General features: G+C 39.6%; 1 protein-coding gene across 1 annotated transcript in view; it reads left to right on the top strand.

The window, feature by feature from the left end:
• Window positions 1-15655, top strand: part of LOC146368057 (contactin-associated protein-like 4) — a 122057-nt gene that overhangs the window by 89354 nt on the left and 17048 nt on the right. Inside the window, exons 13-19 of the mRNA XM_084911841.1 lie at window positions 919-1119; window positions 2460-2622; window positions 3996-4123; window positions 4824-4994; window positions 8099-8317; window positions 13156-13395; window positions 15289-15513. Coding sequence (XP_084767967.1) covers window positions 919-1119; window positions 2460-2622; window positions 3996-4123; window positions 4824-4994; window positions 8099-8317; window positions 13156-13395; window positions 15289-15513 — 1347 coding nt within the window. The remainder of the gene's footprint in view (window positions 1-918; window positions 1120-2459; window positions 2623-3995; window positions 4124-4823; window positions 4995-8098; window positions 8318-13155; window positions 13396-15288; window positions 15514-15655) is intronic.

Genomic DNA, 15655 nt, shown 5'->3' with positions numbered 1-15655 from the left:
CGAAGCTCTTAATTTACCGGTCAATCTACGTCCCTACCCTCACCTATGGCCACGAGCTGTGGGCAGTGACCGAAAGAACGAGATCGCGGATACAAGCGGCGGAAATGAGCTTCCTCCGAATGGTGGCTGGCCTCTCCCTTAGAGATAGGGTGAGAAGTTTAGCCATCCGGGAGGGGCTCAGAGTAGAGCCGCTGCTCCTCCACATCAAAAGGAGCCAGCTGAGGTGGTTCGGGCATCTGACAAGGATGCCTCCTGGGCGCCTATTGGGTGAGGTGTTCCGGGCATGTCCCACCGGGAGGAGGCCCCGGGGCAGACCCAGGACACGCTGGAGAGATTATATCTCTTGGCTGGCCTGGGAACGCCTTGGTGTTCCCCCGGATAAGCTGGAGGAGGTGGCTGGGGAGAGGGAGGTCTGGGCTTCTCTGCTTAGGCTGCTGCCCCCACGACCTGGCCCCGGATAAAGCGGAAGAAGGATGGTTTTGGTTTTTGTACTGTTTCTAGACTTTTGTTACTTTTTCTGTGAGAAAGTTTCTTTGTGCTTTAGTCTAGTGCCTTTTTTCATCTCGTCTCTGTGATTCTCCATTTAGTTACTTCCTTATTTTTTCTTAGTCTCCTGTTTCTGGTGCCTTGCTGCTAGTTTTACATTTATTTGTTATCAACTTAATTATTTTAAGCTACGCCTTGTTAACCTGGTGTTTCCACTGTGCCCGACCTCAGCTTGTTCTTTTTTGATTCATACTGTGTCCCTGTTGTTTATGTCGTTTGGATTACCTTGGTTAAATAAAGCTTGTTTTAAAAAAGCCACTCTTTGAACCTAAAAGAGGAGAAGAAATGGAGGAAAAAGTTTCCTTTATTTTAATTCTCTTTCACCTTGTGGTGTAATTGGCATCAATCATGCCTGTATATCTCTGTCTGCAGAGGAGAACACATGGATGGTGATCCAGCACAACAACACAGAACTGACCAGACTCCGACCATTTACAGGCGTAAACCAGTATTCAATCCACTTTGACTACTCGTCTGAGGAAGAGCAGCTGTTGGCCGTTATTAAGCAATCGGAGCACTGTGAACAGGAACTGTCTTATCACTGCAAAATGTCCCGTCTCCTCAACACCCCAGGTGAGACCCCTGTTTAAAAAAAAAACAAAAGCAATGCAACTGCTCAGCTGATGAAACAAGAAGTACAAAAATGTGAACGTGTGCTGACTTTGCCTTTTTAGATTTGTTTACCACCAAGAGCAAAAAATGATTTACTCACAGAAAATGACAGCAAAGCAAATAATCATCTTTAGGATAGTAAAATATTCAAGCAGTGACTCACTGAATCAAATTTTTTAAGAGTTATAAGAGGCATATATCATTTTGTACAAAAACAAAGCTCTCAAGAAAGCAATCAAACACCCCGCGGCTCCACACGTCTTCCCCGCTCCACTAGAGAAAACAAAATGATTGCTATGCTCATTGCTGCAAACTTAATCAGCATCAGGATTTTCTTCCTGTTTACCAGTGAGTCAGACTAATGGATTGTGTTTACATGTCTCCTTCTTTTACATTCGAGAATTAAGCCCAATTATTTTGTCTGCGTTTTTCTTTTCGATGTTTTTTCACGGTCCCGCAACTCTTTAATTGACCCAAACACAGCCAGTTAGACTGAGCTAAACTACAAAGAACAGCCTTTATATCTAACTGGAAACCATTCATGTTTGTCAGCCAACATTTATCTTTAATCCTTTTGGTAACCAAGCAGCATACAGAGAAAAAGTGCAGCGGAGCACTGCGTGCTTAGTATTAGCTCCTTTGGTACTCATTATGCATTTATAATCCTCTGTCCATCGCCTGTCTGGGGGCAGGGAAGACATCTAGCTAGAAAACACTGTTCAGGAAAAACGGGGCATGAAATGAGGAAAGAGAACTGCAAGAATTAAGTGAGTGGCAGTGTTGTGTTATGTCCCTCTGGCATTTAGTTAAAAGTTTTGTTGTAAGTGACTTACAATAAAAAGGTCACTCTCTACATCAGCATCGCAAGATAAGAGCAGTACGTGATGTGAGAGCGACAGTGAGCAAGCTTATCTAGCTAGTATTTATGTACACGGTATAGTGGAGAGAAGTCTTAATAAGATGTATTTTTAAAAAAGAAATGAATACAGTTTGTTTGTATTACACGCATATTAGACAATTTTAATGACCTTAAGCACACAGAAAACACACAATTTAGATTAGGTGGTTTCACTTTTGCTGTATTTTTTGCTCATTTTAGACTTTACTTGGCAGGTTTCTACTACTAATGTATAGGTTACTGCACGTCTGACTGTAATTTAGGTTGCACACATTTAGGAAATTTAAATATTTTCAGCTTCAGCTTTTCATAGCACAATATCCCCTCAAGATAAAACTCGGATTTATGAAGCTGACTTATCAGAAGTTGTTCACGTTGGTTTTGGTGTACATTTGTGTTTCAGAGGGCTCTCCACTCAGCTGGTGGTTCGGCGGATCCGGTACAGGTCGAGTTCAGACTTATTGGGGTGGAGCTCAACCGGGCAGCCAGCAGTGTGCCTGCGGTCTGCAGGGCGACTGTGTCGATCTACAACACTACTGCAACTGTGATGCTGACCGCATGGAGTGGTACTGACCTTAATGAATACACATTTTTCTCTACATATGCATCTGCTATGAGCCGTCATTTTTAGCTAATGTGAAGTGAATATCAGTAATGCCAGGCCTTATTCCACGGTCCAGTAAGCACTGTGTAATAATTACACAGGAAAAATGAAAAACACAAATAAATCCAAGAGAATAACAAAAGACCATGATACTGTATATGCATTTGTTTACAAAAAATACAGAGGTCACCCTCTTCCCTTAGAGTGCTCTTCTACATCAAATAATAGCTCATATCAGTCTACTTCCTTTTTAATGGGTAAAGCAGTTGAGTGTGCTTAGATCTGTCAAATGCAGCAAAAATTGTTCATTTATTTTAAATGACAGTAAAAAATTTACAGAAATTATTTTATTAGAAAATAGAAAACTGATTTAAAAAAGTAACAACTCTTTATTCGCCAAAAAGAAACATCTGTTTCTGCTCCTGGTGAATATATGTGGTTAAAAATTAGTGGAGGAAAAAAAGGTCCATTGACAACTGAAAAGCAGCCAGAAAGCATTCTGTCTGCAACAAGATGAGTGGTGAAAATGAAAAAAGTCAAAGTCAGCTTGGCTGAAGTAAGTAATTACAGGAAATACACACACAGTGCATCTCTCCAACTTTAACCTCTTATTCAGGATATGAAACATGATTGACTTGCCCCGCCTGACTTGTAACTTTGGTGGTTTAGCAAACACTAAATCAGCTGGGATAAATGGAGCAGAGGAAGAAACAAAAACAGCTCTAACCTTTCCTCCTGTTGTAACCAATCCTGCCATGCTTCACTTCCTTCCATCATTTCCCAGTCCAAGCTGTTTGTGCAAATCTAACTCTATTTTTACCGACTGGAGCTGTTACTTCTGCCCCTCAATATTTCATCAGATTCCCAAAGTGCTGTCTTTGCTCTTCACTCTGAGTCCCAGATGTATTTCTTTACTCAAATTTCTAGAGGAAGCAGGATAACCAGCAGATTATCCAAAGTGCAGGAAGCAAACTGTGAGCATAAATGGACAGGGGATTTCTTCATTTGGGGCTAGCTGTTAGGATAACTGCCAAGGATAAAGTTTTGACTGGCAGGAGGGCTATAAATTGCTTTTGAAATAAATAGGTCCCCAAGAGATTGCACCTACACTCTGCAATGTTTGCGTCAGACCGTCACATCATGTAATCTTATTGCAAGAGAGATGTAACATTAAAACACACAAACCAGTAAATCTATAAATAAATACTAAGTGAATGTAGATTACGGTTTGTCATCCTGTATTTGTTTATTGTCTTCACACCTTTTCTATTACATTAATCCTGATTTTTCTACTTTGCCCCTCATGTTTTGTTCATATGCATTTTTTTTCTCCAGGACTGAAGACTCAGGCCTGCTCACCCATAAGGAGAGCCTACCTGTCAGGTCTCTGGTGTTGGGTGACATACAGAGGCCAGGATCAGAGGCTGTGTACAGGGTGGGACCACTGCAGTGTCACGGCGATCGTAAGACCCCCTATGGGTTTCGGTTACCCATTTACCTACATTTAATTTATGAAAACTCGTATTACTTTGTCTTTATTCTCTCATTTTATCATCAATCATTTCGATTGAAGAGATTGTTTAATTTAGGGCAGCTGTGCCATAAACCTTATCAGGTGATCTGATAAATTTGTTAAGCACCGCTTACTTGGCGGATACTTAAATTAAACATGGCCAACATTTCAAAAGATAAGGTCTTTTTATGAGGGCCAGCCAGTCTGAAGAAAGATGGCTTAAAGGTAGGGAGCTAATCAGCCTGTTTCGGGTAAATAAGGAGGATGTACTGAGGGGCTGCATTCTACAGAGCTTATTTTTAATCATGAATCATGCAAAGCTAGTCTAGATGGGAGATACTGTCCATGGTTTAGGATTAAGCTGGAGCATGTTACCGAAAAGCTTAGTGATAATTGTGTTAACTCACATTCTTTTACCTTTATATGATGTCAAACTCAATTTAAGTATTGTTTCAATAACAGTGCAGTGAAATTGAACCTCATTCTCTCTTTGCACTATTAAAATATTCTCTGGTGTTCTTAAATTACATGTTCCAGTTCAAATGTGAGATTTACAATTAGCTTAAGATAGTTTAACAGGTTGGTTTGTTTCTTTTGATGTGACTTTTGAATGCTGAAGGTGACTTTTGTTTATCTATATATTGTTTTAGGGAATTTTTGGAATGCTGCGTTTTTCGACAAGGAGACATCATACCTCCACTTTCCTACTTTCCACGGAGAGCTGAGCGCAGATATCTCCTTCCTGTTTAAAACCATGGCCTCCTCCGGTGTATTTCTGGAAAACCTGGGCATCAAAGACTTCATCCGGATTGAACTGAGCTGTGAGTAAGAGCTGGAGGCTAAACACAGAGTCCAAATCAAACACAGATAAAAGGAGTGGAGTTTTCTTTTTTTTTTACAGTATGAAAGCACAAGTTTTTATTTTTATGTATCAAAATATTTGCGTGCCATAGTTCTAAATCTTTTATTTCTATTTGTGGATCTTACCAAATGCTCGTGTCCTTGTTATTTTTCTGTGTTAGGAGTAAAGTGTTTGAAATAGTCTGTGGGTCCTACACAAGAGGGTGACAACATTGAACTCTTCATTCTCGTTTAGTTTTTTCATCAAAAGACTGATTTCTTTAGCATTTTCTTTCAGTGCTGCTTTTGTGTTTCCAGTATTTTATTATGCTTTAAGCTGCATTATTTGTTATTTTATGATCAAATTTTCTTCCCCCACAGGCCGCAGTTGAATGCATTTCACAGTCGTACACCTACACTGATGATAAATGCCGACCCATGGCACTGCATTCACCACACAACATAAATGTGAATTAGACTAAACCCGTAAAAGGGAACTCATAATTACCCCTGCAATTCTTTTTTGTTTTTTTGTGCACCATTGCTTTTAATTTTACAGTTGTTTTATGAACTCTCGGGGGCATTTTCACCCTCACCCTCCATTAATTCTTGTCTCTTATGCAATGCACACATTTATGGTCACCACTGTTGGCCATTTATATTATGACAGTAATAACCAGCACAGTATGATTTAGTTTATGGGTGCCATGGAATTGTTCCTTAGTGTTGGATGTATGCTTACCGCCTACCACAGATTGTGCAGTTTAGAATAGCTGTATTACTCAACAAGGTCTCCTTTTCTTTATACGATTATGGCAGTCAATGCGTGTGTCATTTGGACAGGCTTGAATCAGCTGTTAGACTAATCTGTAGGTACTTTTGGGGTTTCTTTAACCTCACGTGTAGAGCTTGTTGCCGACCTCATGTTGTGTATGCATTTTAAAGGAAGTTGTATAAGAAATGGGATTTAAGAGACACACGTAGAAATCTAATACGGGGTAGCTAACCAACAGCATCTCTCCTCGGGGAAATCATAGTCAGTGTGGTTGTTCCAGCTCTGAATACTGCTGCTCTGTTTCCAGCTGCCTCAGATCGCCTGGTTACACTGTAGCTGGAGATAGAGAACAATTTCTAAATGAGGTTACTGCAGGATGCTGGGACACTGCTTCATCTTGCTCTTGTGCTCCCATAGTGATACATCCTCACCTTCCACCAGTAAAACATGAAGAATGGTAGCTTGCTTCATCTGTGGTCTCCTAAATCATTACCCTTTGTTAGAGAGGACAAAAAGAACAGAGCAGAGTATCTGCAGAATTGTATTCAGCCAGTTGAGCACAGAGTCGCTGTCTGTGGTGCTGAAGAAGGGCTGAACCTCATGGTGTTGGTGCTGGTGCTGGCTCTGGTCCTGAGTCATGACTCCGGATCTCTGAGGAAAACTCAGATCCTCCTTAAAAGCAGCAGTATCACAAAAAAACACCTTACTAGTACAGGTCAAGCACTGCAAATGCTACAACGTTTGCACTTGAAGGTTTCATTTTTCTACATTTAATTCTGGTTTAAAATGAACAATATCTCTCTGCATGCTGTAAGTGCTGTGTTATGTTTGGGATTTTGTAATTCACAGTAAAATGCAATGAAACTGATTTACTGGACTTATTTTATAGAAGGATTTTTTTTTTTTTTACTTTGGTAATTTGCAATAATCACGGAGGTCTTAACACCTTAAACTGCTTCATTCATTATTCATGGCAGCTCCCAAAATCCCAAAGTGAATATTGTTGTTGTCTTGCTGTACAGCTCAAGTTTCTTGCAGCGTGCCTCAGGTTTCTGCCCCCCAAAATGTCCTTTGCTTCAGTGCTTTTGCCGTAACAAGCACTCCAGAGTGTGCTGCAGCAAGACACCCACCTCTGGTCAGTCCTAAAACAAAACAAAAAAGCAGTAACACATAATGAGGAGCCTGATGTGGAAAATACAGCAGGACTATAAATCGTAATACGTAAAAGACGTTTTAAAGCTTACTTGCATAATCAGCCACAAACCATTGACAGGTGAAGTGAATTACTTCTGATCAGCGTGATTAATACGACATCCTGCTGGGACACCATGTCCTGGTATTTGACACCTGTTCAGATCATTATTTAAAAGTATCACTGGCTGAACTTAAGTTTAAGAAGCACAGCAGGAAATCTGAAAGAGCCTGACTTGCCGTAACAATCCTGTTGTTTAACTCTGTTTGTTTCTTTTCATGGTGCTCTCAACAATCAGATGGTGGTCTATTTCTTCCAGGTATTCAGTACACAACCTGAATTAGCTTTCTCTTGTTTGTTATCCTGTGAGAACTGTTCCCAGTTTGCTTCTTTAGGAGCTTTGTTGGCTTTGGTGTTTGTTGTTTTTGTTGTGGGGGAGTAATTAAACTTCATTCCGTAGAGCTCTGCATCCCTGATGTCTTCTTGTTTTGTCTCCAGACACTCGAGTCAAACCTGCTTGTTAAAACTCCCATCTCTATTCCCACTCTTGCCATTGGCAGGTTTTAGACTGACTGTTGGAGCTCTGTGGAAACATGCAGCTACGTGTAAGGATTGATTATAGCTGCACTTGGCAAGGGAACACCTGTGTTGTCAAAATAAATAGAGGTTTCAACAGAGATGTAGAATTCCCATTAATTGAGTCGCAGTGAATGTTCATTGTTTGCATAACTTAAATGCTGATGTTGGGTCTGCCACGTTGTGTCTTTACAAGAAGCGATGACTGAAATCTTCAGTCTTTTCTCGACAGCAGCAACAGCAATGAAGAGACATTGCCTCAAACAAAAGTTGAGCTCATTATTTTCAGACTTTTTTTTTTTTTTAAGATTACAAACTAGAAATGGGTTACTTTAAGCATAAGAAATTGTTTCACTGCTACAGCTAAGAAACTGCATGATCTTAATGATTACTTTGGTCATGATTATTATCAATTTATTGACAGTGCTTAGCCAGAGAGCAGAATAATTTAATATGATGTCTAATTAAACTATTTCCTATGAAACAATATAATTTTTATACTACCCCTTTGCCTCACATGCTATCCATTCTCCTTTGTCAAGCCTCCACTCAGGTGGTTTTCTCCTTTGATGTTGGTAACGGCCCGTTGGAGGTTCGTGTCGAGTCGAGCTTCCCACTGAATGACAACCGGTGGCATCGAGTCCGAGCCGAGCGGAACGTCAAGGAAGCGTCGCTTCGACTGGATGAACTTCCTGTCGCCACACAGGAGGCGCCAGCTGACGGACACTTCCACCTGCAGCTCAACAGCCAGCTGTTCATAGGTGAGTAGAGATCCAATATTCAGATCCTCAAGAAGTAAGAATATTTCATGTAACTTGTAGATTTATGTTTGAAGTATAAACATGACTCTTTCTTTGTGTAAATTTTCACCTCATTAGTCTTAGTTCTGGATGATTCAAGGCCATTTCTTTCAGGATCTCAGTGTTCTCTGTAACTGTCAGCTTCATAATTATAGAAATTTTAGTCAAATTAGTCTTTTTTGTGCCTTTCAGGGGTTAAAGAAAAAGGTTCCCATTAGACAGGATTCTATGAAACATTGACAAGTTCAGTGCTTGTTTATTGAGGCTTTCGGAACTGAACAGTTAATAAATTCAGGAGCCATCTGGATTCAGTCATTTGGGAGTAGACTGCTATCAGATGTCTCAGGTCATGTTTATTTACCACGTATCACAGATGAGTCAAAGAAAAGAAAAAGAAAATTAATTAAAGAGCACCCTAATTAAAAGGTAAAAACTGCTACGTTTGCAGTGATTTCTGTGATTTCTCACTCAAATGCACAGAAAACCCTGAATATGTTGAATGAAATTACAAAAAGTGTTACATTTTTGTGAAAACCTGAAGTCAACATTGTTTCCTTGCAGTTTTATACTTCACTGCCATAGCACATTACTGCAAAAGTCTTTATTAAAGACACATAATGCTTGGGCTGGATCCATCCTTAAAAAAAGCTTCATATTGCTAGTGATCAGAAACTGGGAGAAGGGTAAACAAAAAAAAGGGGGAGCAGAGCAACCAATATTAAACAAAATCAATATGCCGGACAGTAAGCTTTAAATATTATTTGTCTAGAAACCCATAACTGTGGGAAGGAAGTTGTTCAGCAACACCAACAAAAATCTGAGTATGAAAGAGAAGTCATGTGTCTTAACAGAAGTCGGGAAACATGAGTAGTGTTAGATTTGACACTGATAATCTTGCTGGAAAGATTGGAGTCATACTGCTGTATCGTCTCAGAATAAAAAATAAACAAAAACAATATTTTCTCAGCAATCAATCCAGGTGCTTATTTTCAGCATCTGCAGACACAATGCATGAGTCTGATTTGTGTGTAGATGTTATAGATGGTATAAAGCAGTTTTCTTAAAGTGGTTTTATGTAGGATGTCAAACATTGTGCAGCAGTAACTTAATCTGCTGCTGCTGTTGCTGCTGAACCCTGTGTTTGTTCAGCTGTAATGGATATAAAAGGTGCAGCATCTGCACATTTATTCTTTGGGTCTTCTACTACATCGTCACTCACAGCGCTACAGCATAAACCAGTGACATCTAAAAGACAATACAATTAGGAGGTCCTGTCTCCTGAAACGTGCTGGAAAAGGAAGAGAAATATTCTATAGCTATGTAAGTGCTAAACTGTTATTGACTAAGTGCCAGCTCTACCGAGTATCAGTCTGCTGAGGCGAGGGTTTTGACCACTGAATATGCATTCATCAGGGAGCAGTGGCATAATAAAGAGTGTGGTGCACAAATTCTTAATAAACAAATGAATCTGAAGTTATTTGTGAGAAGTGCGTGCAAATCAACAACCAGCTCACTAAAATTCTTTAACTTCAAACTTTATCAATACTTCAGCCCTCGTTATCTCAACTTCATCTCTTCATTCCATTGAAATTATTTGTTTGACCTCAGAGTCTGTTTGTAGCTCTGCAGGGACAAAAAATCCAACAAAAAAAATGAAAATCCATTGTGTATTATCGGGTTTTATCATTGTGTAAATATTATGCATGTCACTTCATATCAGTAAACGCACACTGGAAGGAAAACAAACTACCAAACACTGATGAGATTGGATGAAGGCGGCAGCTGCAGCAGCAGGGAGATTGAGGTGAATATTGATTTGCTCAGTGTGCTTGGCCGATAATCCACTCTGAATAGCCAGCAGGTCGCCACCGGCAGCCTAAAGCCGTGTATGTTTACCTCCAAATTATCAGGAAAGTACACTGCACTAAGTATGAAGGAGTGTTTGAATGAAAACGTGTTGGTGTCATTTCACAAGGTGATTTTATTTCTTTATTTATTTTTTATATTTGATGAACAGGCATGAGGAATTTCCACCCATATTCTTCAAAATCTGTAAACGACTATATAATAACTATTCGTATCAGCTCAGAAATTGTGTAAGCATTAGCCACAACGATGCTGTACTCACTCCTGTATACAGCTTTTTAATAAATCATAATCCTGCCAGGTCCCTATAGTTTGGATTTAGAATGCTTTTGTGCCTTTTGAATAAATCAAGTCTCATCAGGTGCACCGCACAGATGTATTAGCCCATCTACTTAGCTATGATTTAATAAGACACAGAGTTGTCTTCTTTAAATTCATAACCCGTAATTCCATGAACAGTGTATTTATGAGCCTTAATTATTCCTTGCACTGCTTTATAAGGCAGCAAATTACATTGTTTCGATTAATAGCCCATGTTATTGCCTCCTGTCAGCCATAGGATTGCTTTTCCATTTTTCTTTATTGCCGTTTGTTGGTGTAAAATAGTTGCGCACAGCAGTTTCAAGTGAAAGATTTTTCCATTCATTCCAAAGAACATGTCACATCACTTGTTGTATTGCCTGCTTTGACTAGATAAGCTATAGTTTATTGGTGCGCTGTGTCCGTAAATTTGTGTTTTGCTTTCTGCGAGTGGTGCCGTGACCAGGATCTGTATATCTGTTTTGCTTAATAGAAAAATGAGTGTATCTCAGTTTGATTTGCTGAAATATTACCCCACAATTAAATCATCTTTATATTTGTTAACCTGACAGTATGAATTTGGGACCTTCCTGCCCTTAAACACAAATTTGTGCAGAAGCAAAAACAGTGGAAAAGCAACACGTGTATGCAAGTTGAAGCAGCTTCAATAAAATGCTTCATACTGTATGAGATTTGCCAGTACAATATGAAGAATCATATCAGCTGATATGGGTTGGAATAAAGATCCATCAAGTACTTTATTCCACTACCGTGATGCTCAATTTATGAATTGTTACAGTTATTACATTAATCAAAAAAAGTCATGCATTCTATATGGATCCAGTTGATATGATGCAAAAATGAAAGCTTTGTTAAGTGTTTGAACTGCGTAGAAGACTGACATTCATTTAGCATCACTGCTAATGTGATATGAAGCCAAAGTCCAATGATTAAGTCCAAAAAAAGTGCACTGTAATAAATATTTAGAGCCTTGCAAATGTATGGCGTGTGTCTCTGGCCTGTCTGTATTGCATCAGTGTATTTATTTTATAAGCCTGACATCATTCACATAGAGCTTACTGTGCTACAGCGTTTGAATTCATCCTCACTACATTTCCTGAGCCAGCAGCTTGAGGGATCTTTGTATTTTGAGCCACCTACACAACCTTTGATGATTGCTTTGATCCCACTAATTCTTTCCCACTTACTCCCCAGTGGTCACATACTGTTTGCTTCAGCTGCAGCATGTACTCGCCACTATGATCTTGTGAAAAGAGCACAATCGTTATTTTATATTCTCACTGATGATGCTTGCGTTTATCTCCATCTGTCTTTTTTAGCTCCACAAGTCATTCACTAATCATCATTGAGGAATGATCTCACCAAGCATCGCCTTCAGTTTCTGTTAGTGTCCAAATTCTGATGGTTTTGCTTTTCAGACACGCGTTTTCATTATCATGTGTAGTTTCTTGTTACCTTTGAGTTACCCAAAACATGCTTGAAACAACATTCATAATTTTAATTACATGCTCTTACATTTCTCATTAAAAAAAAAAGTTTTTTCTCATTCTGTAAAATTTTCTCTCCAAATCATTGCTTTATCTCTGATGTTCGCCAGGAAATATATCCAGCCCGTTATACTAGTATCAGTATAATGTCTCACTGTCAACACAGAGATTAAGTATTTTAGTAAATCATTTAGAGTAACTGTCATTTTGAAAAGCTTTTAGGGGATATTTACCTCTGCACTCATGTTGCTTTGGCTAAACTGCCTGTTTCAACCATATACAGTTTGTTGGCTTACATCAGAGGAGAGAGAGGAGTCTAGCAGAGCTCTGATTTATTGGTGTGAAAAGCTCCTGCTGCTAAACAATAGGAAGCTGTCAGCTTTGAACACGCAGAGCAAAGCTTTGCCTCGTCTGTGCTCTGAGGACAATAACGATTGAGCCCCGATCTTTGCAGAAGTGGGAGTTTGTCGAGTTTGAACTCTGGCTGTGCAATCACATTTGAAAGGATGGGATGCGTGTTTGCAAAAGTGGACATGCATTTTTGATTTTTCTCCACTGTTTGTGTGCAAGTAAGGTAAGTGTGGAAAGAATGAGCAATGCAAAGTCTAGTATAGGGAAGAAAATCTGCCTTCCTGCTCCCCCCCTACAAATTCAGACATACAACCAGACACTGGTTCAGACAGTAATTCATCAAGGCTGCCAAACACACAGTCAGCAGCTGGAAGGATGTTATATAGACAGACTGATGAAAGTTATACCTTTAAATCAGCCTTCCACCTACAGCTTGTTGCCTCATTGTGTTTTCATCATTGTGTCATTTCATAGAAATATTGTTGACAGTTTGAAGCCTCTGGGGAAGCAGAGGCGACATGTGGATCTGCTACAGATGACAGGAGGAGGAGAAATAAAAACATACAGGCTTGTCAGCACACTTAGAATAAAACAAAGCCTGAGTCTGAAAGAAGACAGACACAGAAATCGATGTTGCATCATTGTTCTCGGGGAGCACGTTTTGGCCTTGATTGCTTGTGATATCAGCAATATAACCATTTCAACCCCTCGGGAAGATCTCTACACAGAAGGGTGGAAAGTAAAGATAATGGCGCTTAACTTTTTTGATTTCAGGAGGCACAGCATCCAGGCAGAAGGGCTTCCGCGGCTGTATCCGCTCTCTGCAGCTCAACGGCGTCACTCTGGACCTGGAGGAGAGGGCGAAGATAACACCAGGCGTTCAACCCGGCTGCCCGGGTCACTGCAGCAGCTACGGCTCGCTCTGCCAGAACCATGGCCGCTGTGTGGAGAGAGCTAATGGCTTCCACTGTGACTGTAACCTGTCAGCGTACACCGGAGTCTTCTGCCAAACAGGTACACACACAGTGTAGCGAGAGTCATACTTTAAAAATGTCTGGATGCTGTAAAGATGTCGTTTAGCTGAAGGAGCTCATTGTCACAGGCGCCAACAAATATCCTCAAATTATTTCACTTGCAACGTTGTCAAATACCTATAAAGAAGTACGTGGTAGAAATCCTTGAAGTTCTTAGTGTAGTGGAGTGGAAGAGAGCGAGTATGTCTCACAGATGATGCAAAAATACAAAAGAAGCAGTACTGTAGGGAGATCTGCCAACGATTGGTTGCTGAGTTACATGGTGTAAACTAGAAAACTGGCACATCTTGGAAGTTTTTACAGAAGTTCTGTTAAAAAGTTCATCTTCTCAGCAAAACTCAACAGGGAAGTTTTCAAAATAAATAAATAAATAAAAGTAACATCAACAAGTCAGACAACAGGAAGTGACAGGAAGCGTTTACATTCTGTTGACAAAATTCTCAAAAGCTGAAGCCATTAAAAGGTCGTGTTTTCTTCTGAACTGAGCAACATTAATGTTTCCACCTGTCTTGACGTTTCTATAGGAGACCTGTTATAAACACTTTACAACATGCTGCACAGAACCACTTAATGTGTCTGACATCTTTCCTCGGCTTTACATTTAATTTCATAAGCTCTTATATCCCACAAGCCAAGGTTAAAGCTGTGGTTATGTGTCAGCTTGTGGTTGCTGCTGGAGGAGTCCTCGAGCCCGAGAATCAACTCTGTGTTTACATCCCTATGAAGTCAGGTAGAACATACAGACATTCAAAGTTTTCTATTTTTGTAAAGTGAACTATAATAGGACGAATTATCATAATAATGAAACTCAAAATAAATGGATATGGTAATAAAAATAAATACGAATATTCAGAGTGGATGTTAAGGTTAAGGTATTCATCTATATTGTTTCACAGAATCGTTTTTCTGCAGTTGACACTCGTTAAAAAGTATTTTGGTTTGATGTAAATTCATTGCATTAATTATGCATCTTCACATTGAACTCTATGTCTGGGTACAAACATTTCACTGAGTTCAGCTGGTTAAGAGGACTCTCCACCCCTCTTTCATTCCCGCTGCTGGCACCTACTCTCTTCAGCCTGCTGACGTACCACAAGTGTGTTTAATTGCTTTGATTCATTAGTTGAATAGAGAACAGATACAACTGTATTTAAAGTTGAAGCCAAACTTTAGTATTTGTTTTTCTTCCTGCTCCAATATTTTTTCAGAACATTCTTGTGGTGTTAAAAACTATTTAGGCTATGTGAAATTGTTAACTTAAAGAGTTTTTGAATAACCAGTAGCAACTGAATATTGAAACTGAGAGGCAACCTTAGATATGTGAATTGTACATTTTGTCATTTCTATCAGAGGAAAAACAACACAGGATCTATTTAATCCAATGATCTGCTCATGTACATGCAAATGTGTGCAAACGTCTTGAGCCATCCCTCACTTCTCGCTTGCAATGAGCCAGACATTTTTGTAGTTTTTTTAAGTGGTCATGATCAGAGGTTCTCCAGACTTTCTAAAAATCTTTCAAAGTTCTTCTTTGGACATTGGCTGCTTTTTAACTTTTTTTTAGTCCAGTCCTTATACCCACCATTTTCAAAAGATTTTTTTGTTTGTTTGTTTCTTTAGGTACTTCACACTAACCTACGAATCATACAGGCATAAATAAAAGGCAGCTAGCTCAAGAGCTTAATCAGTGCTGTGTCTAAACATAGCAGCTTAGCAGAGAACCTATTTTAAATTGTATCTTGTAAAATTTGTTCCCACTTTTTTAGTTGAATCTATGAAAAATATCAGCGATAACATGGCTAAAAAAAAGATAATAACAATAATAATAGAGGTAGGTAGGTGCTATAACCTTTCTGTGGCCGCTTTCTTCCAGAGGTGTCAGCCAGCTTCAAGTCAGGAACATCTGTCAGCTACACCTTCAAGGAGCCCTACGAGATGAGCAGGAACAGCAGCGCTCTGCCATCCTCCATCTACTCTGACATGACGCTCAGAGGAGAAAACGTCTCCCTGAGCTTCAGGATGAACCAGAGTCCAGCTCTGCTGCTCTACGTCAGCTCCTACTACAGAGAATACCTGGCTGTGCTCATCAATAAACATGGTGAGGAGAACACCTGTCTTACAGTAAGACAAAACTTTTAATTTTTCAAAAGTTTTTATACCTGATGACAAATTTAAGAGGGCTTCTGTTTGCATTTCTTCTTCTCCATGTTCAGTTTGGTCTCTCTCCTCTTCGTCCTTCA

Source organism: Perissodus microlepis, chromosome 18 (assembly GCF_051167445.1).
Source record: "Perissodus microlepis isolate ML-2025 ecotype Zambia chromosome 18, ASM5116744v1, whole genome shotgun sequence".
In the NCBI taxonomy this organism is placed as follows: Eukaryota; Metazoa; Chordata; class Actinopteri; order Cichliformes; family Cichlidae; genus Perissodus; species Perissodus microlepis.
This window is presented reverse-complemented; position numbering and strand designations above follow the sequence as displayed.